The 23,729-nt window shown below is 32.5% G+C and overlaps 3 protein-coding genes across 3 annotated transcripts; all 3 read left to right on the top strand.

Annotated features, from left to right (window-relative positions):
* The first annotated feature begins 1,547 nt into the window (after positions 1–1,547).
* On the top strand, positions 1,548–5,813 carry LOC130722838 (uncharacterized). The gene is made up of 7 exons (XM_057573687.1): positions 1,548–1,970; positions 2,559–2,675; positions 2,782–2,940; positions 3,021–3,182; positions 3,327–3,443; positions 4,750–4,857; positions 4,987–5,813. The coding sequence occupies exons 1-7, from the start codon at positions 1,620–1,622 to the stop codon at positions 5,578–5,580; spliced, it is 1,608 nt and encodes a 535-aa protein (XP_057429670.1). The 5' UTR covers positions 1,548–1,619; the 3' UTR covers positions 5,581–5,813.
* Positions 5,814–6,824: 1,011 nt separating this feature from the next.
* LOC130722839 (protein CHLORORESPIRATORY REDUCTION 42, chloroplastic) lies at positions 6,825–7,968 on the top strand. The gene is made up of 3 exons (XM_057573688.1): positions 6,825–7,012; positions 7,121–7,423; positions 7,602–7,968. The coding sequence occupies exons 2-3, from the start codon at positions 7,146–7,148 to the stop codon at positions 7,708–7,710; spliced, it is 387 nt and encodes a 128-aa protein (XP_057429671.1). The 5' UTR covers positions 6,825–7,012; positions 7,121–7,145; the 3' UTR covers positions 7,711–7,968.
* Positions 7,969–11,111: 3,143 nt separating this feature from the next.
* LOC130725481 (TMV resistance protein N-like) lies at positions 11,112–22,818 on the top strand. Its single transcript, XM_057576706.1, has 9 exons — positions 11,112–11,882; positions 12,057–13,131; positions 13,238–13,537; positions 15,497–15,582; positions 15,862–15,907; positions 17,395–17,584; positions 18,305–19,534; positions 21,627–21,694; positions 21,872–22,818. The coding sequence occupies exons 1-9, from the start codon at positions 11,374–11,376 to the stop codon at positions 22,721–22,723; spliced, it is 4,356 nt and encodes a 1,451-aa protein (XP_057432689.1). The 5' UTR covers positions 11,112–11,373; the 3' UTR covers positions 22,724–22,818.
* Positions 22,819–23,729: the final 911 nt, after the last annotated feature.

The following is a 23,729-nucleotide window of genomic DNA, read 5'->3' as shown; positions in this document are numbered from 1 at the left end:
TTGGGAAATGCGCTCTATCAAACGATGTGTTGGTCTAGTGGTAAACGAGTTAGACTCCTATAAACATGATAACACCAATTTTGAATACTAGGAAAATCATTCGTTTTGAGCGACTAATACAGTTTCCTCATTCCTGAACACAATTAGTCTTGTTCCCAAATGAGGTGAGGACAATCGTGAAAGAAAAAAAAAAATTATTTGGGAACTACTCTAAAGGATAGTCTATATTAGATAAAATATTTTTAACTTTTTTATTTTAAAATATATTTTCTTTTATATGCCACATTTTTTTTATACATCGGAAAATTAATAAAAACTAAAACAAACTACCAGCTCTAAGAGCATCCCTCAACAAGATGATATCAAGCTTCGGACGGAGGAGGGGAATCCACCAAATTAAACCCTGGAGCACGCATAGAGGATCCCCACTTCGCTAACCACACCAAGCAATCTCCACTCGCTAAGCACGGTCCATCATGCCCCAAATTTCCTGAAGCAACACACCATGAATTACATTATGATCTCTTCCTGGTCCTGTCACCAAATTAACCAAGTCAAGGCAATCTACTTCACAAATAAGTTTTCTAACTCTGTGTTCCCACGCCACAATCAAACCTTCGCGCAAGGCTTCCACCTTCGCCATAAACAAGCTGTTATCCCTCTCCTGAAACATAAAGCCAGTGGACTAGGTCCCATCGTGAGCACGCATCAATCCGCCACCGCCCATAATACCCTCATTATCCCGATAACTTCCATCAGTATTAAGCTTCATGAATGAGTATTAAGCTTCATGAAGTCATTCGAAGGAGGCAACCAACCGACATTTATCATGCCATGCCCTTGCTGCATTAAATCAGGTTGTAGAAATTTGATGAAATCATCATGTTAATAGTTATTATTTTTGTTTTTTACATAATTTAAAATTTAGTTTTATATAAGCAAACCCTGTAATTTTTTTATAAACTTAACCTTTTATTTTAAATTTAGATAAAGTATCTTTTATTTGAATTTGGTCTGAAAGAAGTATTTGTTTTTGAAATACTGAAAGAAGTAATTAAGAAAATTATTATGCTGTAATACCTATTTTAAAATAAATTACAAAAATAAATTAAAATATAAGTATTTTAAAGTCTAAGTTAATATATTTATGAATAATATTTTTCTTACTAAAACAAAATTTTACTTCCTTGAAATACATTTCACTCATTGCTCTTTCCGTTTTCCATTTCTTATAATTTCAAATTTAAATTTAATTATGACATAACAAAATTAAATGAATTCTAATAGAGTAACATCGTAAAAACTCATCATCCTCAATGCAAAGTAAGTAAACTCTTTTTTTTTTGAACAGTAAACTCATAAACACTACTTATGAGAAATATTATTTTAACCATTCAAAATCAATTTCTTTCAAAAAAAAATTCAAAAGGTTGTTTAAAAATTTGCCATACTTTTTTTTTGTTGAAGAAATTTAAAAATTTGCCATCTTTAATAGTCCTTTAAAATGACATTTTCATTTTAAACAATGTAAAAAAAAAACCTTCTCAAATCTAATAGCTGTGGTTATTAGGATTCGCACCTTCAAATTAGGGTTCGCAACTTCGAAATTTCGAAGCAGTATGGGGAGGAAAGAGAGACCGAAAGCGAAGGTAGCTGAGCCCGAAGCAAACGGCGATCTCAATGGTGGTTCCACTCCGCCGTTTGTGTTCAGCAGCGACGACGATGAAGCCAACCAAGATCTGAGCCTTAAGATCGTAGAAAAGGCCATCAGAATGCGCACCGCGAAGCTCGCGTCGAACGACACCGTTTCGAACGGTGGTGGTGGTGTCGTTTTGCCCTCGCAGCAATCCGAACTAGCGGCGGCACTAAGCGACGGCGTTTTGGATTGGCCGAGTGTAATCGCTGGTTCTCAAGTGAAGGAGAAGAAGAAGAAGAAAACAGTGTTGACGGTGGAATCTGGGGATCAAGGGGTATGTCTAGTTCCGTGTTTGAATTTTCATTGTTTCGAAGAATTGCTCTTGTTTTCTTCTGGTAATTGTTGTTTTCATTGAAATTGAACTTTGTTTGATTGAATTGAAGTTGAAACAGTTTCTAATGGGTTGGAATTTGAATGTTGAAATGTTCATTAAAAAAATTTGAAACTGCATTGCAACATTTGATTAGAAAAATGATGGTTAAATAGTTGCTGTGATTTTCTTACCCTAGAATGTAATTTATTGCTATCAATGAATCAAGGCCCCGTTTGGAAGAGCTTATTTGAGCTTATCTGATAGCATAAGCGTTTATGCCGGTGTTTGAGAGAGCTTATGCAAACAGCTTATGACCTACCATAAGCTGTTTTAAGCTTATTTTCATAAGCTATTCAGGATAGCTTATGAAAAAGAGCTTATGCTTATATATATATAGCTTATTTTCTATTTATTTCAATAATTTTTTTAAAATAGCTTATGAATAAGCGCTTCATTAAGCTGTTTTTCCAAACGGGGCCCAAATCCAACATCCACTTGGACAATCTCAATTTGGATTGGGTTTATTTAATTTCGCCCCATTTTTTGTAGGTTGTTAGAGCTGAAGAACAAGAGATTGAAGGTACGATCGAAGCTGCGGAGAATCAGGAGGCGGTGGAAGCGAGTATGGTTCAAGTAGGCGACAACATGGTTCTGCGAAAGCTGCTTGTGAGTTGAAAATTGAAATATTTGATCTGAATTGTGATTTTCCAAAATAATATACCGTGAGTGAAGGATTAGTTGGGTGTATCACTCTGTGTTTCTGTTCTGTCAGCGGGGTCCAAGGTATTTTGATCCCCCAGATAGTAGTTGGGGAGCATGCTATAATTGTGGGGAGGAAGGTCATGCTGCTGTAAACTGTACGGCAGCGAAGCGGAAGAAACCGTGCTATGTGTGTGGTGGTTTGGGACACAGTGCAAAGCAATGCATTAAGGTATGTTTACTTGCCATACTTTTATTTGTATATCAAGCCTTTGATGTGTTTTTACTGAGACTTGCTTGATTCTTCTTTAGGGACACGATTGCTATATTTGCAAGAAAGGAGGTCACCGCGCTAAAGACTGTCCAGAGAAGTACACGAGGGCTTCTAAAAGCTTAACAGTTTGCCTAAGGTGTGGGAATTCTGGGCATGATATGTTTTCATGCAAGAATGATTATTCTCTGGATGATCTCAAGGTTGTTGTATTCCTGATCATTCCTTTTTTTAAACCAAACGAGTTTATGGTATTCATAACAAATTAACAAGAGTAGCTTACGTTGGGTATGAGCTACTCTCCTATAAGAATATTGACTGTTTACCTCTTTCTTTTGTTTAATTAGGAAATCAGATGTTACATCTGCAAGACATTCGGCCACTTATGTTGTGTCAATACTGAGAATGCAACACGTGGAGAAGTTTCTTGTTACAAATGTGGCCAGCTAGGTCACACTGGTTTGGTAAGTTTTATTTATTAGTTTGTTGGCATGAGATGATCATTCTGCTTTTGCATAATCTGGATGCTTCTTGTATGACTCTCTTGACAAGGGAAATTTGGGTTTTTTCTTTTTTCGTGTCACCTTATTCCGTACTAAACACAGTAAAATGTGTGCCTTCTCTTTTAACAAAGAATGTAAAAGTGATTAAAACTAGAAAAAGAAGTCACACTTACCATAGCCTAAGAAGCTCTTTCAAGCAGTACCTTAAAAATTGCTCAATGACATGTATGGCAATGAATGTCACCAAATGGACTTCATGAAGGGACTTATAACTGACTTGCTGTACCAAAAATGTATCAATGACACCCTTTTGAAGTTCATTTATTGCTGTTGATAACTATTTTCCTTTTTAGTTAACCAAAGATGACTCAAGCTAAAGCTCTAGGTAATAGGTGGTATTTGGAAAGTTACCTGATCTTAGTTTGCGCATATCGTTCACATCTATATATAATCAGAAATGGCTCTTGATTCTAAGTTTTGTAAAGTCCAGGACAAGGAAGATCAAGAGTTGCCATAAGACTCACAGTTAGTTGTTCATTAAAATGGAAGGATGCTGCATAGCGTACACCTTCTAATCATAATCAAAATATCTGATCCCAAAAAAGTTAGTGAACAGTTCTTATCCCTGAGTACAAGCTAAGCTCCAAAGACATGCATGATAGCAAATGAATGACATGCTAGTATTTAATTTGAAGTACTAACTTTCTGCTTAAAGATAGGAGAGTATGTCATCTAATAGGTAGCATTAGCACTCCCTCCACTCATGTTTCTTGATTGCCCCAATGGTTATTAGTGTTTATCAACCCTCCTCTTTGAAGTGTTTTCCACAGTCATGTATTTCATAATATCAAATTTTATTTAAATAGTGAATGTATGCGGTGACTTCATTGAACCGTAATTAAATCTTGGAGCTGAAATGTTTCCTTTGATTACATGGAAGCAAGTAATATTTTAGGTGTAGTTTGGGTGAATTGTTGTGTTTAAAAACCTTGAGCATATTGTAATTTTCCAAGCTATCCATTACTGAAATATTTCTAGAAGGGATCCATGTAGGCACTATATGGAGGGTGACCATATGGATGAGAGTTCAATAGTAAGTGATAGATGGGGACCTAGAAAAACTATAGGTTTCTTCATGGGGGGTTTTTGATATGAATAATCGATTTGTAAACTTAATATGAAGAGCTTTATGGTTGTGTGAACACATGAAATGTTTCCTTTGAAATGTAACTTTTGGTGTATGTAAACTCGGAATCATTTCATGCAGGCATGTACTAGGTTGCGAGGTGAGTCTACTGGTGCTTCTATGCCTAGTTCTTGCTTTAGGTGCGGTGAAGAAGGACATTTTGCCCGGGAATGTACAAATTTGATCAAGGTACATTCAGGATGTGTATTGAGCGTACTATAATTATTATAGCTGTTTGCCTTTTCTTTTTAGTGTAGTTTTTTCATGTTTATTGGCATAGAGTAATTTCTTTCTTGGCTACTTTGATTTCCTCCACAGGCAGGGAAGAAGAATTCTGAATTTTCTAACACAAAAACTAAAAATTCCTATGGAGAAAATGATTACATGGGACATAGGTCCGCACCTCCTGATTTGGGCAAGACTCGTAATAAGAGACGTCCTCCTACAGAAGATAGAGTCTTTAAAACTCCCAAGAAATCAAAGAGTAGAGGTGGCTGGACGACCGAGTATCCTGCAGAAGAAAGAGGGTTTACAACTCCTAAGAAATCGAAGAGTAGAGGCGGTTGGATGACGGAGCATCCAGCAGAAGAAAGAGACTATACAACTCCAAAGAAATCTAAGAATAGAGGTGGATGGATGACAGAGCATCCCGGAGAATTCTCTCCTTCCTCATCCCAAAGGAGCAATCAGACGAATGCGTGGACAGCATCTACTCGAAGCACTCAGTTTTATGCGCATGGTAGTGGAAGTCATACACCTAGTACTAACTACTCTTCCAGGGTGTGGCAGGGTCAACCTGGAGCCTCAAATTACCAAGGACCAGACTATACTTTTCATAGATTTTCAGCATCAAGATTTGGCAACTCTAGCAGTGATGGACATTGGAGAAGTTACGACAGATATGGTAGGTAGGTTTTGACCATAATGGCTTGTTCTCTATAATACCATGTGTAGACTAGCAACAAGACACATCCAGTTCGCAAGTTTTTTAAATGAATAATTCAGTTTTCCTTTCAGTTATTGGTTCAATGATGTTGTCATAATTTTTTCTGTTCTACTATCTTTCTTTGGTTTGAGGGGCTATCTTTGTATTAGTACCTTGGAAATGTTTTGGATGAATGGTAATTTGTACACCATGTTTTGAACTTGAATAGTTTTATTTAATGCTTTGCAAAATTAAGTAGTATTGTACTTGAATTTGACATCGTATAATATTTTGATTTTGAATATCATAATCCAAGTTATTACATTAGTAAGATTTTTTTAAAATTATTTGGATTGAATTTAAAATTTAAGACAATAACATACTTATAACAATGTTTTGGTATTTAAAGGATTTAAAAAAAATTAATTAGACGCTTGGTTTAATGTTAGCGTGATTGACATTAAAATTTAGGTGAGAGCTCTCATGACGGCAAGGGTTTAAACTTTAAAGTGGAGACTCATTTTTATTTAATGTATTAAAATTTAAAATAGGTTACTGGTCATTTTTGTGGTGAAATAGAATCAGATTATGAGTACAAATGGGTTGAAGCCAATTAATTATATTCAAATGAAAATCTATGTAAGCATGAAATTCTATGTGTTAATGGTAGTTTTTTTTTTTTTTTGCATTATTTGTAAACTTATAGGAGCAGGGACATAAGTAGAGGTCTAAGGGGGCTGGGCGTTAGCCCCCAAGAGAAACTTTTTCTCAATAGAATAATACTTAAATGTTGTTTTTGCCCTTTTTCTATTTTTTATACCACACCTTTCTTTCTTTTCTTTTTTATTATAAAGGGGGACTAACGCCCAAGAGAAACAGAAACAGATTAATTCCTTAACTGGGAAAGCTACCCCAATAACACCATAAGGAAGGGGGAAAAGAGGGGTAGGAACACAACTTTCAACTACACCTTTCAACTAGTGAGTGTTCATTTTGTTTAACGTGTTTAATTTTTATCATCTTTATTTTTTTTTCTTTCTGGTTCTGTCCATGTATAAGAGAGACTATCAATACGTTTTAATATTCAATAATGTACACAATATAGAATAACGTGAAACATATATAGTTTCCATTTCATTATATGATTAGTTCAAAATATCTAGTTCCAAGATAAAGCAAAATTAACATTACCTATACACATTTTATATTTTGCATTACCTGACTATTCTAATTTTCTTCCTTACAAACGAGAAATGCTACGACAAACACTTAGAACCTTATCCAATTGCCAAAACATTGCAGCCACGAATAAGAACACACCAGTTTCTAAGTTGAAGATAAAAGAGGAGAGTCTACTCATCTCAAACTCTTTCTTCTGATCCTTGCTCCAGATAGTGGTAGCAGTATTTCTCACATAAGGTAAAGGTTTACCAAGCTCCCTCTAAATTTGACTGAAAGATTAATGTTTTGTCTTCTAATTACTAGTAGATTTCAGATATAAAGCTTTTTCCCATGCTACCTTTGCAGGTTTCGGAGGATTATAAAAGCAAGCATGGCTTTGTCCTTTTCTTGTGGTACCACAAAGCCATTTTTGAAGGTCCACAACAATTCGAGTTATGAATTTCAGAGACCAAATACTGTAGTAGCATTTGTAAGGTGTGAATTAAAAGACTCATCAGAAGAGAATCATGAGTTGCAAGCAAAAAGTTCCAAGTTAGAGAAAGGGTCTCCTATTATTATCATAGAAGCTCCAAAGATGATCAAGACTGCAGCTTCTGTCCCTTGCCTCAGGGTTAATTCTGGCTTAGTCAAGCCTGGTGATGTTGGAAGGTATTTTTATTTCAGCTCATCCATATCTATTTATTTATCTCTTCTCATTTTTTGTTGGAATTCTTGTTTTTCTTCTTTCAAATTTGATTAGCTCAATAGCGGAATTCAGTTCTCAATTTTAAATCATAGAAGCTCTAATTGCTTAAAATGGCAATGGGGTTATCATCACTTCTTGCAGAATTGTTTCAAGAAAGCCAAAAGATGTGTGGGCAGTGCGCCTCAGCATTGGAACTTATCTTATTGATGGGAAATATTTCAAGCCCTTGGACCTGGCTGAGTATGAATAAATAACGACAGAGTGCGTGTAATGTGAACAAACTTTCATTTCAATTCTTAAGAGGAGTTATTGCTTTGAAGTGCGTGACACCGTACATACAATTATCCAAGAAATTGGTCAAAAAAGATTTTAGATGTAGAACACCTTCACTCAATGCCAACCAGTAGGTGCCTCTTGGCACACAATATATATTTTTGTATAGTCTTGCTACATTGTGTAAATTAGTTGAACAAACTAATATGAATGCTTTTCTTTTCTTTTCTTTACATGTTTTAAGAACAAGTTGTCCCCAGTTTTAGATCACAAGCAGCTTAATTATTACTGTTTGGCTCAACCACCTTTCAGTCATACATGCATGTCCACCCTTTTTTAACTATGTGTTAAAATTTCATGACCATTAAGTTTATAATACATCCTTAATTACTGTTTGTGCATATTACAAATTTACAATTAAGTCTATAATATTGCATTCTATTTGGATCCATAGAGGCATGTTCTAAAGTCTAAATGATGGTGGCTTCCAATTAGAGACACTCTTGAGAAGAAGCATAGAAGAGGGGAATGAACTGCTACTCGTGGATTTTGAGTGAAGTTGGATGGGATGAACTCTATTTGAATGCCAGTGAAAATAAGAGGAAAGGTATTGAGTGAAAAAAAAACAAAATTAAGTAAGAGAAGGGAAAAATGACAGTTTCATTTATCCTCTTAATTGAAAATGTGATTATCATTAAAACTAATATTATTATATAAATGTTAACATTATTAACACTAAGTTATCACTAAACAAGATCTCAAATAAGACTATAGTTATTTATATGCAATCAACAAAGGGAGAGTTTTTCAGCAGTGTTGTTGGACACATAACACATTTATTGCAAAGTCAATAATTAAGTCAATAGGAACGCGTTGCTTGTTGAGACCAGGCACGAAATTATGAGCTTGCAAAGTGCAATATAGTGCTTCACATGCAGTTTGTTTTAGGCAATTACCTTGAAACTTCTTCCTTGTTTCTCATCTTGTTTATGATAATCTTCACACAACCAAATATGTATCATCTTCATGTAGTAGATGACTTGCGATCAAATTCCTAATGTAGTGGGACAAATTTACTGTGAAGTGTGAAGCAATTGAATTTAAAATGTGAATACAGAAGGGATGAAACGCGTTTCTGATCAAGGAAATTATGACATTTCACCTGGTACACTGCGAGCATTTAACACTAGCTACTAGGCCATTGAACTTGAGAAAAACTCTGTTTGGTGGTAACCAGGACGCAAACCTTTGCTTGGGGATAGCTTTCTTGAAAGAGAGGAGACATAAATTCCTGTTGAATTGGTCAGCCGAGTATGGACATTCTTTCTATACGGCTTTAACCCACCAATAAATTCTCAGAAGATGGAAATCTCATACCTCTTAAAAGCTAGCAGATTTCTCCTTGAAAACAACTTCATTCCTCTCCATCCAGATGGACCATACGAGTGCGTAGGGGATAAGACTCCATAAAACCGAATCAGAGGTCACATCAATGGATTAGCGTATCTTTCTAAAACCTAAAAGCGATTGTTGTTTGTATTTGCGTATAATTTTCAATTGATATGTTTTAATTTTAAACTACTATAATGCTACCTACGTGAGATTTTATTTTATATAAAAAGTATCATTATACTTTTTTATACAATCATTATATTATAAACTAATTGATTGATATCATTTTAATAAAAAAAATTTAATATAATTAACTTTAGTATTGTTTTCAAAATTTTAAGAGTGTATATTTATATATGTTTATAACTATAATAAGTGGATAATAAGAAAAGTACGAGGAATAAAAAATATTAATACATATGTACTGTAAAATTATGACCTAAATTTATTAGTTCTAATAAATTAGAGTTACGAGATCTCACGGGGAGGAACATTTTATATGTAAAATGAAAATTTTTAGGAGTTAAAAAAATAATAATTCATTTTTTCTATAACTTAAGTGTATTTTTAATAATTTAAACAATAATTATATATTTATGTATTGTTACATATCTAAAACACAAAAGCATTAGTATACATCTTCACAAACAAAATTCAGTTATACCTCACATATGCAAAACTTAAAGCTTTTAGCCTATTAACTTCTGTGTTTTTCAAAATCTTAATATTAGTTAATGAAATGTATGCTTACAAAACACTAAAATTGAGTGTCTGAATTTGTGCTATTTAAATATCTACATCTTTATTATGATTGTTCTTACATTCTTAGCATCCTAAATATTTTATAATTTAAAATATTAATCGATGTATCAAATACAATACTCCATCCGAAAGTTTGTTGTTTTGCACCATTTTTCAATATCCAAAAATGTTTGTTGTTTTAGAAAACCAATGCATTTTTGCTAATTTTTCACCTCTACCCTCATTTAATACATTTCCTCTCACTTATCACCTTCCATATTAACCAACCACAACTCTTCTCTATTAATTACATTCTTTTCTATCTAAGTATAATTTAATAGTTGCACATGATTCTAGTAAAAGTAAATAAGGGCAATCTAATCAAATTATACTATCAATAATTGTTTTCTTACTCTTTGTGCCACAACCTTAAACTACAAACTTTCTAGAATGGAGGGAGTAAACAAATTCCCCGTACAACGCGCGGGTAAAAAACACTAGTATATTATTAAGTAATCTTATTATAAAGTGATAAACGTACACAATAACATGATTAGATAAACATTGGTAAAAATATGTTTCATCTTCATGTTCATGTAGCATATGAGTTTATTATTAGGCGCCATCTTGCCATCAAATTCAAAATGTAGTGTGAAGCAATTGAATTTAAAATGTGAATACAGAACAGAGGGGAACGCGTATAGAGCTAGTACGTACAGACAGCATGGTCTGCAACACTGCAATATAGTGCTTCACAGTTACCTTGAAACTTCTTCCTTGTTTAATTTCTCATCTTGATTATGATCTTCACACTACCAAATATGTATCTTCTTCATGTAGCAGATGACTTGCGATCAAAATGAAGTGTGAAGCAATTGAATTCAAAATGTGAATACAGAACTGAGGAAACGCGTTTCTGATCAAGGAAAAAATGACATTTCACCTGGTACACGGCGAGCATTTAACATAGCACATGATCCATCTTAGAAATTTTAGTTCCTAAATTGATTCAGAAATTGTGAATTTAAACTTTTTATAAATTTAACATAGCAAGACTTTTTTTTAAGGTATTTAATAGAATCAGAATTCGCACTCGTACTGCATATATGATGAACACTAGCTACTAGTCCATTTCGTAGTCAACAAGTCAATAGACAGAAAGTGAGTGTGTACAATCATGCTTTAGATATTTGGGTTGTGTGGTTGAAATTAAGAGATAGACTAGAGTAGAAAGAACACTACTACTTGACCTGCAACTCTGCATATATACATGAGCACAATAGTGCTTCACATCTGGTTCTAAGCAATTACCTTGAAACTTCTTCCTTGTTTCTCATCTTGATATCATCATCTTCACACAACCAACCAACGCCTATTTCTTGATTACTCTCATTTCCTAGCGTCCTATTTATTTGTAAGCAAACCTCGTTGATGAAGCAAATTAACTATCAATTTTGATGCTTCTTCATCTTCATCTAGCCTTCCTACTCAGAAAAAAAAAATTGTCATGGAGGATAACCGCCAAATCATCAATTTTGCTCCTTCTTCTTCATCTTCAGTGATGCCTCGAAAAAAATATGATGTTTTTCTTAGCTTTCGCGGTGATGATACTCGTGACAACTTCATCAGCCATCTTTATGATGCTCTAAAAAAGGAAGTGGAGACCTACATAGATTACAGGCTTGAGAAGGGAGATGAGATCTCACAAGCACTCTTCAATGCCATACAAGACTCGCATGTGTCTGTTGTCATCTTCTCTGAAAACTATGCTTCCTCCAAGTGGTGCTTGGATGAGCTCACTAAGATTCTTCAATGCAAGAGGGATCATGGACAAATTGTAATACCTGTGTTCTATAAAGTAGATCCTTCACATGTGAGGAAGCAGACAGAGACCTACAGGAAAGCTTTTGCAAAGCATGAGCAAGATCTCAACATTAGTGATGATGACAAGTTGCAGAAATGGAGACTTGCCCTCAGAGATGCAGCCAACTTGGCAGGGTGGGACTCTCGGAATAGGTACTATTCTCCTCACAACTCTACCTTTCTTCTTGATAAATATTACTTCTATTATATCAAATCATAAGATATTGATGGTGTCTTTGTGGTGTTGTTGAATTGAATTTTATGTAAGTTTACATGATTAACTATCTATTGTTGTAATATTGTGGTATTGTTGTAATTTTATGCTAGGAATGAATCTGATTTCATTAAGGACATTGTTAAAGATGTTTTACAAAAACTGAATATCAGATACCCAGTGGAATTGAAGGGATTAGTTGGAATAGAAGAACACTATGCAACTGTTGAGTCATTATTGAAAATTGGCTCAATAGATGAGGTTCGAGTGATTGGCATATGGGGCATGGGTGGCATAGGGAAGACCACATTGGCGCATGCTTTGTATGCCAAGTTGTCTATTGAATTTGAAGGTCATTGCTTTCTCAAAAATGTAAGGGAACAATCAAAAAAGATTGGTTTAGATGCTTTGCGCAGCACACTTTTTTCTGAGTTGTTAAGAGAAAAGATCCTTCAAGTTGAGTCCCATTATGTAATGAGAAGGCTTGCACGTAAGAAAGTTCTTATTGTTTTTGATGATGTGGCTACCTCAGAACAGTTAGATGATCTTATAAGTGATTATGATAGTTTGGCACCCGGAAGTAGAGTGATTGTAACAACTAGAGACAAACACATATTTAGCCAGGTGAATGAAATATATGAGGTCAAGGAATTAAATAACCATGACTCTCTTCAACTTTTTTGCTTGAATGCCTTCAGAGAAAAACAACCCAAAATTGGATATGAAGAGCTATTAGAAAGTGTGATTGCATATTGCAAAGGCAACCCTTTGGCCTTAAAAGTCTTAGGTGCACGACTTCGATCAAGAAGCAAAGAAGCATGGCAAAGTGAAGTTAGAAAGCTGCAAAAGATTCCAGATGTGAAAATTCATAATGTGTTGAAATTGAGTTTCGATGGCTTGGATTGTACAGAGCAAGACATATTTCTAGACATTGCGTGCTTCTTAAAAGGAAATCATAGAGATGGTGTAACAAGTTTACTAGATGCTTGTGGTTTCTTCGCTACTGCTGGGATAGAAAACCTCTTAGATAAGTCTCTTATAACTATTTCAGAAGATAATGTAATACAAATGCATGACTTGATACAAGAAATGGGTTGGGAAATTGTCCGTCAAGATAGCAAAGACCCAGGAAGAAGAAGTCGATTGTGGAATCCTGACGAAGTGTATGATGTATTGAAAAACAATAAGGTTAGTGACAGCTAAAATTACTTTGTCTTTCAATAAAATTGCTTATATGTTTGTAGAATGTGGCTATTCATTTGATCATTAATTATTATTCAATTTTTGTTGTCAGGGAACTGAAGCAGTGGAAGGCATAGTTTTAGATGTGTTTGAAATTAAGGATCTACCTTTGAGCTCTAATTCTTTTATAAAAATGAGTGAAATGAGAATTCTTAAATTCTATTCTAGTAGGTGGAGTCAAGAATGTAAGATATACCTTCCTAATGGTCTTGACGCTCTGTCTGACAAATTGAGGCTCCTTGAATGGCCTGGATACTGTTTGGAGTCTTTGCCATCAACCTTTTGTGCTGAAAAACTTGTTAAGCTTGTCATGCGACGCAGCAACCTTAAAAAGCTTTGGAATGGAGTTCTGGTAATTATGTGTCTAGATTAAATATATTTTGGTTTTGTTTTCAATTTTTTACAATTTTTATTGGTGGTATTCTAGAGGTGGAAATATATTATGCACAAAAATCTCCTACATAACTTAGCAAAGAATTAGGTAATTATGTGTCTAGATTAAATATATTTTGGTTTTGTTTTCAATTTTTTACAATTTTTATTGGTGGTTTTCTAGAGGTGGAAATATATTATGCACAAAAATCTCCTACATAACTTAGCAAAAAATTAGAGTAAGAGGAATTGCTTAGAGGCTGAATCTATATATATGTAAAGGAGACTTGAGGTTTTGCATGTATTAAATGCATTAAACCATAAAGCTCCCATACATTTATATTAAATATATTAAAAAATAAAAAAAATATTAAATATATTGAAAACTGAAAAAAAAATTAGAAAACTATTCAACTACTAAAATAAAATAACAACATTCATAAACTTAAAATTGACTTGGGCTTTGCATTAGATAAATATTAAAAATTAAAATTAAAAATTAAATATTTATTAATAAATAATTTAGATAAAATAATTTTAAAATAAAAAAAATTATATCTATCAATATCTATCTATCTATATCTTTATGTATTTGTGACTTTGCTTAAAGTGATTGTATGACTACTAAAAAAATTGCTTATTGCAAAAGAAATGTTTAGCATTAAATAAGTTATCTATCTATATCTATATCTATATCTATCTATCTATCTATCTATATCTATATCTATATATTATATAAAAGTGAAGTTTGGCAACAAGGAGGGTAAAATAGTCATGCAATTAACTATGGCATATGAATGAATATTTTACCATGGGTCTTTATGTAATTTTGTAGAATATTTTCTAGGAAATCAATCTTGACCGTTGATTAGTTTTGATCGTGACCGTCCTTACAATTTATTTAAATATATTTATTAACATTTAAATCATATAAGTTATGGAATTCCATTGGGCAAACATAATTAGTTTTCATTTATTGAATTATTAATTCAAACTTAATTAATATCTATCTATATATCTATACTTAAAAAGAAGTTTATGCAACCTAGATGGTAATACATGTTTATATTCCCAAAAAACTTAACGTTTTAAATTTAAATATTAGTTAATGTGTGATTTTTATAACATTGATTCTTTGTATTCCATTAGTTTAATCAACAAAATTCAGCTTAAAAAAAAATCAACAATTATTTCAGAAGCATACTTATTTTTAAACAATATTTTTATTTTCTATGTGATTTTTGTGAGTGATACAAATATGTTATTTTATTGGCACATAGTTTTTCATTTATTCTAAATTTATAGAATTTATGTAGTTTTGTTTTCATTGTCCAATCAAATATTTATACATTTTCAAAAAAAATATTTTTAATTCATCTCTTAGGAAATTGATTTTAAAATTTGATAACACTTTAATGATTTTATGACTTTAAAAAAATTATTGATCTTTTAATATTCTTATTGTTTCAACTTCTCTAAATTAATGATTCATGACTTTTCATTTTCCAAAACTCCTCTTCCAATTTCAATTGATTCTAAAATGAATATTATTTAATGAATGGAATGAGGAAGATAATTGTTAAGGCTTTCCATATCCTTCATGGTTTAGTCTCTAGATATAAATACTCTTCATCTGTTTGATTTGTCCTCATATTTCCTATAACCCCATCTACACTTTTGAGTTGCAGAGTTGTCAGTAACTTTTATGCAGGGTTTTTTTTTGTTGCTGTGAAATTGGTGAGCTACCAGCTTTTGTTTTAGGTTTCAAGTTTTATAAATCCTGCACAAAAAAACAATGTGATTTTTAGATAGTGTACATATTCTGTTTTGTTCTTTATTGTTTTCTTTAGATTTTCTATAAGGATGTAAGATTAGGATTTCCGGAACACTGACTTCATGTTTATCAATTTACTTTTTGTGTGATTTATTTTTGTTGTAGATCTACTCTCTAAGGTATAATGTAACTGATGTGAAGTTTCTCATGCTAGGCTTGGTGTTAGCCATTAAAAAGTTGTACATATCAAGGTAACCAACTAATTAAACTTTATGAACTCTCATCTTTTATATAGTTTCTTTATATCTTTCTTCTTAGTTTGATTCAATCTTTCCATTGCCTATTTATCATCCTTGAAAAATTTGGTATGTGGCACTGAAAAGTTTTTGTGAACATCCTCAAGGGATTGACAACACCTAAAAAATTGCTTTTCAGTGGCGTAATTATTCATTCATATCATTTTTTTTCTTGAGAACAATATTCATTCATATCATTTAACATCTAAATTATCATTGCATAATTTTTTAAAGATTGTTTTGTAGGCTGGAAGACCATTTAATTGGCTTTCTATGTCAATTTTGAAGGTATGCTTCGTTGAGTGTGATAGATATATTTTTATGTCATATTTTGGCTCTTTGTCAAATTAAGAAAGATTGTTCCTCAATTTTATCTTCTTAATGAATAAAAGTTTATGCTTTTGGAAAAAGCCCACTTAGAATGTAGATCTATCATGAAGACATTTTGTTTGAATGACTATATGACAAAGAATTTCTAACCTTCAAGTTAGATTTTCATAATAAGTGATTTATCAATTTTTTTTATTATTGACATTTTCTATACCAAAAATTGAAGGATATTGGTCTAATTTTATTTTCATTTTAGAATTGAAAAATAATCCATTGATATGCATGCTTAGTCTATCAGCAACTATTATTCAATAAAACAATCAAAAGTAAAATCTAAAGCACAAGGGAGAAAAACACAGGTGAATATAAAGAAAACTCATTAGTATACTTTAGGGGTTATATAGAAGTTAGAAAATATAAATTTTAAAGATTCAATTTAAATCTTCCTTAAGACATCAATTATTTTATTTTTTAAAATATTTAAATATTTATGTAAAGCATAATGTTGGATGTTTTAACATTAAATTTTATATGAATTAAAAAATTACTCACCAAAATAAAAATATCACTTTTTTATACATTAGTTAATGTTAATCTTGAAAAGTGAATATCTGACAAAATTTCATAGAACATGATAAAATATTTTGTATTTATATAATATATTAATTAATATTAATATTAATATAATTATTAATCTTTAGAAATTTAAAAAGATAAAGATGGTGGGTTTAATATTATATCAATACAGAAAATAACATTCCCATTATCCTTTTTTCCTGGAAGTATATAAGTATTAAATTAAATGATTTTTAAGTATATTAAAATTTTAATTATTTACCTCGAAATTTTTGTTAATGAGGTTATTATTATTTAGCTCATTACTATTTAGTTCATATAATTTAGAGAATTTTGTAGGGCACAGTTAATATGTTTTGATCTAGAGAATTCTTAATTAATATTGATATTAATACGTAAAATTTAAAGGTGGTGGTTTTAATACTAAATATGACATCACTCCAAAGAATAATTTTTTCATCGTCCCTACAACTATATAAATTAGTAACACCGCTCATTCAAAGCGTGCACTTCGTATAGTCTGTGTTGACGTATTTACATTGAATTAAGGCTTGAACTTTTAGTCATTTTCGTTTATCCCAGAGGTTAGATATTGATGTTTTAGTTTATATTATCTAAATGTGCTATAACTTGCTCTTTGATTTTGTAATGATTTCCTCTTGATTCCATCCTTCCATCCTACTTTATATTGGACAGTTTCCATGGTTTACTAATAGGTTTTTTCATGGTTTACAAATAGTTTTTTTTCATGTTTTTTTCATGGTAAAAGAAAATTTCAAATTTATGATTTCTTATATCTAAATTTAATTTTAAGCTTTTAATGCATAATATTTTTTTATAAACGTAACAAAAGTAACATAGATTTTGAGAAATTATAGGCTCTACAAAAGTGAGGTTGTTGCTAAATCTTACAAAGGGGTTCATTCCTTTCGAAACATAAGAAAGATATATGAAGTTACATATGACACATTCAAGGACGCGTGTTATACGATGAACTTACTTGAAGATGATAAAGAATACATCGATGAAGTAATAGAAGCTTTGCATCTCGGTACTGCAAACAATCTTTGAAGACTTTTTGCTACTTTACTGTTATCATATATGCTTTTAAGGGCATAATTTGTTTGGAAAGAAATCTGAGAGAATTTAAGTGATGGTATTTTACGTATACGAAGAATTATTATGAAAGGCAGTGGTGAGTACATTTTTAATCAAAGTTCATAAAAAAATCATGACAAAAATCACAAAAAAAAGAAATTATACTGCTTCTGCAAAATAAAAAACAAATACATTCATCACTTGAAAAAAAACAAATTTATGTTTACTTATATCTAAAATTAATTTTGTTCTTTTAATTCATAATAAATTTTCCTTCAATAAACATAAAAAAGAACACATATTTTAAAAGAAAAAAATATTCATGATAAACACAAATGAATAACCCTCGTGCATCGCACGGGTAAAAATACTAGTTCTTTTGTATTTCACTTGTTATTTTTTTCATCTCATAAACATGTACTTATAACATAGTGTGACTGTTACAATAATCAAAGAGTCACCGCTAGGTTCTTAATGCCTACTTAATCACTCCAGTAATCATTAAGCATCTCCCTTAACATTAATAACAATAAACTCATGACTCTTCACTCACAATAATTAATTTTCACTAACTTAACAACAAATCATGTGCTTCCTGAAGTGAAGTCCATGCACTCGACAGTGTATGAGTGATTTCTATATATATGCTTACATATCTTCTCATTTATTACAGTTGTGAATTTAAAGGAAATTGACCTTACATGCTCCAAAGACCTGGTTGAGCTCCCAGACTTAACTCATGCTACAAATCTTGAAGTATTACGTCTTGAGGAGTGTATAAGTTTGCGTGAAGTTCATCCATCCATTTTATCTCTCCCCAAGCTTGAGAGTTTGAATTTACAAGGCTGCACAAAGATTGAATGCCTTGAAACTGAGGTCCATTCAAAATCTCTTCGCATAATCCACCTCCATAACTGCTCATCCCTGAAGAAATTCTCAGTCTTCTCTAAGAAATTGGAGGAATTGTGGTTAGATTGTACAGTCATCCAAGAACTACCCTCGTCAATTTGGCGTTGTGAGAAACTTGAGAGTTTGTGGCTAATGGGATGTGACAATCTTGAGAGTTTTGGGATAGAGAGCAAGTCATCTCATGATCCGGTAAATGCATCTCTTCAAATTCTAGATCTTTCTGGGTGCAAATTAGTGAATGAATCCAATCTATGTTTAATCCTTGATGGTGTGCGGTCTTTATCTGACTTGTATTTGGAAGATTGTTGCAACTTACGAGCACTCCCTGACTCCATTGGCTCGTTAACATCATTAGTGGAGTTACACCTAAGTGGGAACAATAATGTTGAGATGTTGTCTCCAAACATCAAGAACCTTTTGAAGTTGAAAAGTCTTTATTTAGTCAATTGCAGGAAACTTGTGTCTCTGCCAGACCTTCCACCTTCCCTGAAAAGGTTAAGTGCCGTTAACTGCACATCTCTGGAGACCAAGTTCAGTACTCAATTGTTGTCGGTGGTAAATACAGATGATCGTGGTGGATATGTTATGGTCCCTGGATCCCAAGTTCCTGACATGTTTATGTTTCGCGGTGAAGGGGATTCAATAACTTTTCCGCAACTTCCAAATTCTAGAAACATATGCCGCTTTACTTGTTGCATCATTCTTCCTTATCTACCGCAGAGCCGTGGAACTCTGCGATATCGGATCAACAAACATCCCACATTATACGATGATGGGTTTCTTTTGTTTTGTCCTTACGGTGACACTTCCATTTCGGATCATCTGGTTCTTTTCTCAATCCCAATTGACAGATTTGATTCTTTAGAGTGTGATCCTAACAACATAACATTTGAATTCGGGCATCTATATTCAAATGATACGATTGAAATAAAGAGGTGTGGGGTCATTCCAGTATATGCTTCTCAATATCAACAACAACTGACTATTCCAATAGGTACGCACTGTATCAAACTTCAACTGTATTCCCTCTTAATATGCAATCTCTTTTTTTTTTTTAAGTTCAATTTATTATCTTTTTTTTTTAAGGTTTACTGTAGATGTAAAAAAATAGATGGAAAATTTTAGGACTTTTTATTATAAGTTAAATTTAGTATATTGGTTTGTGAGTTTATGTAAGAAAATTCAAACTAATTTAATCATTTTAATTTGTAAAATGATGTAATTGCTTCGTTGCCTTCTGGCGCTTAATGAATTTTCATCTTACTTTCAAGAAAAAAAAATTGCAAAAATTTTTCTTAGTAAAAATTACTCAAAAATATTGAAAGGCCAAAATTACACACCTATAGACAGTAGATTGACCGCAAGGGCTTTTTTTTTTTTTTGTATTTTCTTAACATATTTGCAGAGCTATTGAAAGAAAGCTTTACTCCATTGATATTCTTTTAGTTGACTTTACGAGTAATGTTTAATAAATCTAAATAGTAGAATTTTGAGGCAATTTTTCACTGAAATTGAAGTAAATGAATGTTTGAATCTTTTTTTTTTTGAAATATATGTTTGAGTAAATCGAAAGTTAGAATCAATACCGTGTAATAAATAATAATGCATCAAAATTGTTTTGCACACCAAAAATTTAATATTTGCACACTCAATATTCTTCCCTTAAATGTCCCTGTATGATTTTTTCAAAAATTAAATTTTTAAAACTTTTATGTTTATGGAAGTTTAAATTTAAGAAGTGTAGTTCACAAGAAAAAAAATTACACTTTTATAAGTTCAAGTTACGAAAGAGTAATTCACAAGAAAAAATTTACACTTCTGGAAGTTCATGTTTTGAAACCAAATTTTGTTAACTTATGGAATTTCAATTTCTGTAAGTGTTAAGTTTTTTGCTTCCAGAAATTTAAGTTATGGAAGTATAATAAACAAGATAAAATTTACACTTCCAAAAGTTCAAGTTGTGGAAGCTAATTTTTCCCTTATGGAATTTCAACTTTAGAAAGAGTAAATTTTTTGCTTCCGAAGGCTCAAACTCCGAATGTGTAAGAAAATTGCTTCCAATAGTCTAATTCATCAAAAAAAAAAAAAAAAAAAAACTCTTCCGAAAGTTCAAGTTCCCAAAGTAGTTTAAACTTTCGGAATCTCAACTTCAAGCAATGTAAGGTTTTTTGATTTTGGGTGTTCAATTTCCGGAAGTTAATTTTTTACTTCTAGAAGTGTAATTTTTTTTATTTAAAGGTTGTGGGAATTAAAACTTAAAAAAAAAATATTGGGTGTGTACTTAATATTATGGTGGTGACTAGCATGAAAGTGCGGATGAGTTATTTACCATGAAAGACCACAAATTTACCCTTAAATTAATTTAAAACACCAATTATGCCATAAATGGTATTTTCCTCTTGACCAATTTATCCTTGTCTTCATAAATTTACCCAACACTGAAGCCACAGCCAAAACCTCACCACCACCTCAAAGCTTTCCAGATTTGGTTGTCATACACAACAGGTCACTACCCAATTTCACCAATTTGGTGATTTTGTTGTCAAACACCAAAATTTCATGTTTAAACAGATATAAAAATAAAAAAAATCGTGATTTGCTTGTCATACACAAGTATCAATTTGTTCTTCTGTCCCTGTAACGAAAATTAACAGAAATCATTACGACGACATGGCAAGGTAATCACTCATTTGCTATGTTTAATGGTCACTAAAATGAATCAAAATTTCAGCAAAAGGACAAGTAAATCAATCGTGACTTTGTTGATTGAAAATTTTAACAAGTATCAACAATTCACTACCACCTGCTATACCAGGTAATTTTGGTCTTTCACCTGGTCTTTCGTGGTGAAAGACGTATTACTCTCTTCCACCCTAGAAGCCACCTAATATTATTAGGGTGTGCAAAAATCAATACCCAATAAAAATAGCTCACTTATCTTAAAATTAGAGTGATTTAACTCAAAAAAATCTACTTATTCACATAAACCTGTTATTCTTATAATCTCTTTAAAGTTAATTTTGAGCTATAGGTGAAAATAAGTGAAAAGAGACAATTCTTGATTAGTTTTTCTATTTATTTAATAGAGCAGTGTGGCTCTAAGCGAAAAGCACCAAGTTTCAAGAAGGAGGAAAGTTCAAGACCTGAAAAGCATGTAAGTGGCTAATCTGTATTATTATTATTATTGTTCATTGCGTTCCTTTTTTTATCTTACTGCTTTATACTACAGGTCAAATTAAGTTGAATATTCGCAAATGACTTTGCTTAATTAGTGCTCGTTTTTCAATTCATTTGTCCTTTTTGTTATGGTAACATTTCATATATTCATCAGATTATCCCCTTTGACACTCCAAGTGCTTCCAATAACGATTTAAATCAAACTATTGAAGTGTCAGAGGGAAAAGACTTGTCCAACAATCAGGTGGACAATTGTTCTGAGCTGGTCCTGTTTGCGAAATCACATACTCTCATGGAGATTGACAATCCAGATTGGGATCCAATTGGGGAGGTTGATAGCATATTAAGTGATAGTTATAAGGTGTCTCCCATGTCTACACACTCAACATGTATTTCAGAGCCAAATGCGAAAGTTATCCTTGCAAAGTTAGAGACCCTTTTGGAGACCTCCCTTGAAATTATCTCTTCAAATGATGAAGTCAAGCAACAATTCCATCATGTTTTGGAACAACTTGGCCGATTTGAAGCTGAAGTCCCTGTCAGGCTTCATCCTGTAATTTGCAAGTTGAAGACTTTGATAGAAGGTTTTGATTTCAGATTTGCAACCTCTCAAAAAACTATCCAAGATTATGATCAGCTTCTCCAGTCAAGGTCTTCTATGACAGACCAATTGCGAAGTGTCAAAGTCCAACAGGACCAAATCAAGGCAAAAGTCACTGAGCTTAAAATGAAAATTGAAAACATAAATTCTGAGATTGGGGAGCAAGAAAAAGAATCAAGTGTTCTGGATGAGGCTAGAGAGAAATTGAAAAGAGAGTTGGACCATTATGATGCTGAAAGTAGCAAGCTAAAGATTCAGGTTGCGCAGTGGGTGCCAGAATGCAAGACTATCTTCACAGATTTGAAGAACTCTGAGCCGGATTACAAAGTGGCTGTAACCAACATAAAAAAATATGAAGATGAATGGGCTCTGGTTAAAAAGAACTTTGTTGCCAATGAGTTTTGATGGCCTCTCAGCAAAAGCTTTCTGTGTTGACAATGTATTTGTGGTTATGTTTGATGTTGATTTGTAAATCTTTGCAATTTATCAGCTTGTTTTAAGTTCACGTTAGTATATTGGTTTGTGAGTTTATGGAAAAAAAATTCAAACTAATTTAATCATTTTAAGTTGTCAAAGTTTTGCTTAGTGCATGAAATTGATGATGACGGCGCTGTCTAATATGCAATATGTCTTTGGTATTGCACAGGTGCAACACAAGTATGAGCCGTTAGATGAGCCTATGTCGGTGAGATGCGAAACCAGTTACCGGTTTGAGCTTTTATTCCATTATTTAAATTTTTAAATTTTTAATTTGTCAATGACAATAAACCCCTCTTTACTCCTAGTATTAAAGGCCTTTGTTTAAAACTACTCCTAGTATTAAAGGCCTTTGTTTAAAACTACTGAAGCATGAACTTCTAAAGAGTGTTATCAGACTCGGACCGGTGATCGACTCGGTCGAGGTACTGGGTCAATGAGTCAATGGTTCAACCACTGAGTCACTGGTTGAACCGTTTGACTCGGTTGACAATAAAAAATAATTCAAAAATTCACAATATCATAACAAAGTGTCACAAATACCATACACACAAAAGCAACAAGACATGTTTTACCACAATAAAATTTAAAAACTAGTTTTAAGCCTATCATTTCATGCACTTAATATAAAAATCCTATTTTATGGACAAAATGGTCTGTTCCAGAAAACATAATATTAAATGGACATTAACCCAAAGTAGTGGGCTGGCCCAATGAAAGAAACACCGCATATCGGAAATTGAAGGCATAATGCCCAATGTTTAATTATGTTGTGTCTAGGGAATTAAAAAAATTGAATTTACAACTTGGCCTTTGTTGCAGCTCTCTCCTCCATCACCAAAACCCTAGCACACACCTCTCCTCCAAACCACTCAGCCGTCGCCCTCTCCCTCTCTCATGGCTGTTTCCACCACCAAACACCCTTCCTTCCTCT

The sequence above is a fragment of the Lotus japonicus genome, chromosome 6 (assembly GCF_012489685.1).
Source record: "Lotus japonicus ecotype B-129 chromosome 6, LjGifu_v1.2".
NCBI lineage: Eukaryota > Viridiplantae > Streptophyta > Magnoliopsida > Fabales > Fabaceae > Lotus > Lotus japonicus.
This window is presented reverse-complemented; position numbering and strand designations above follow the sequence as displayed.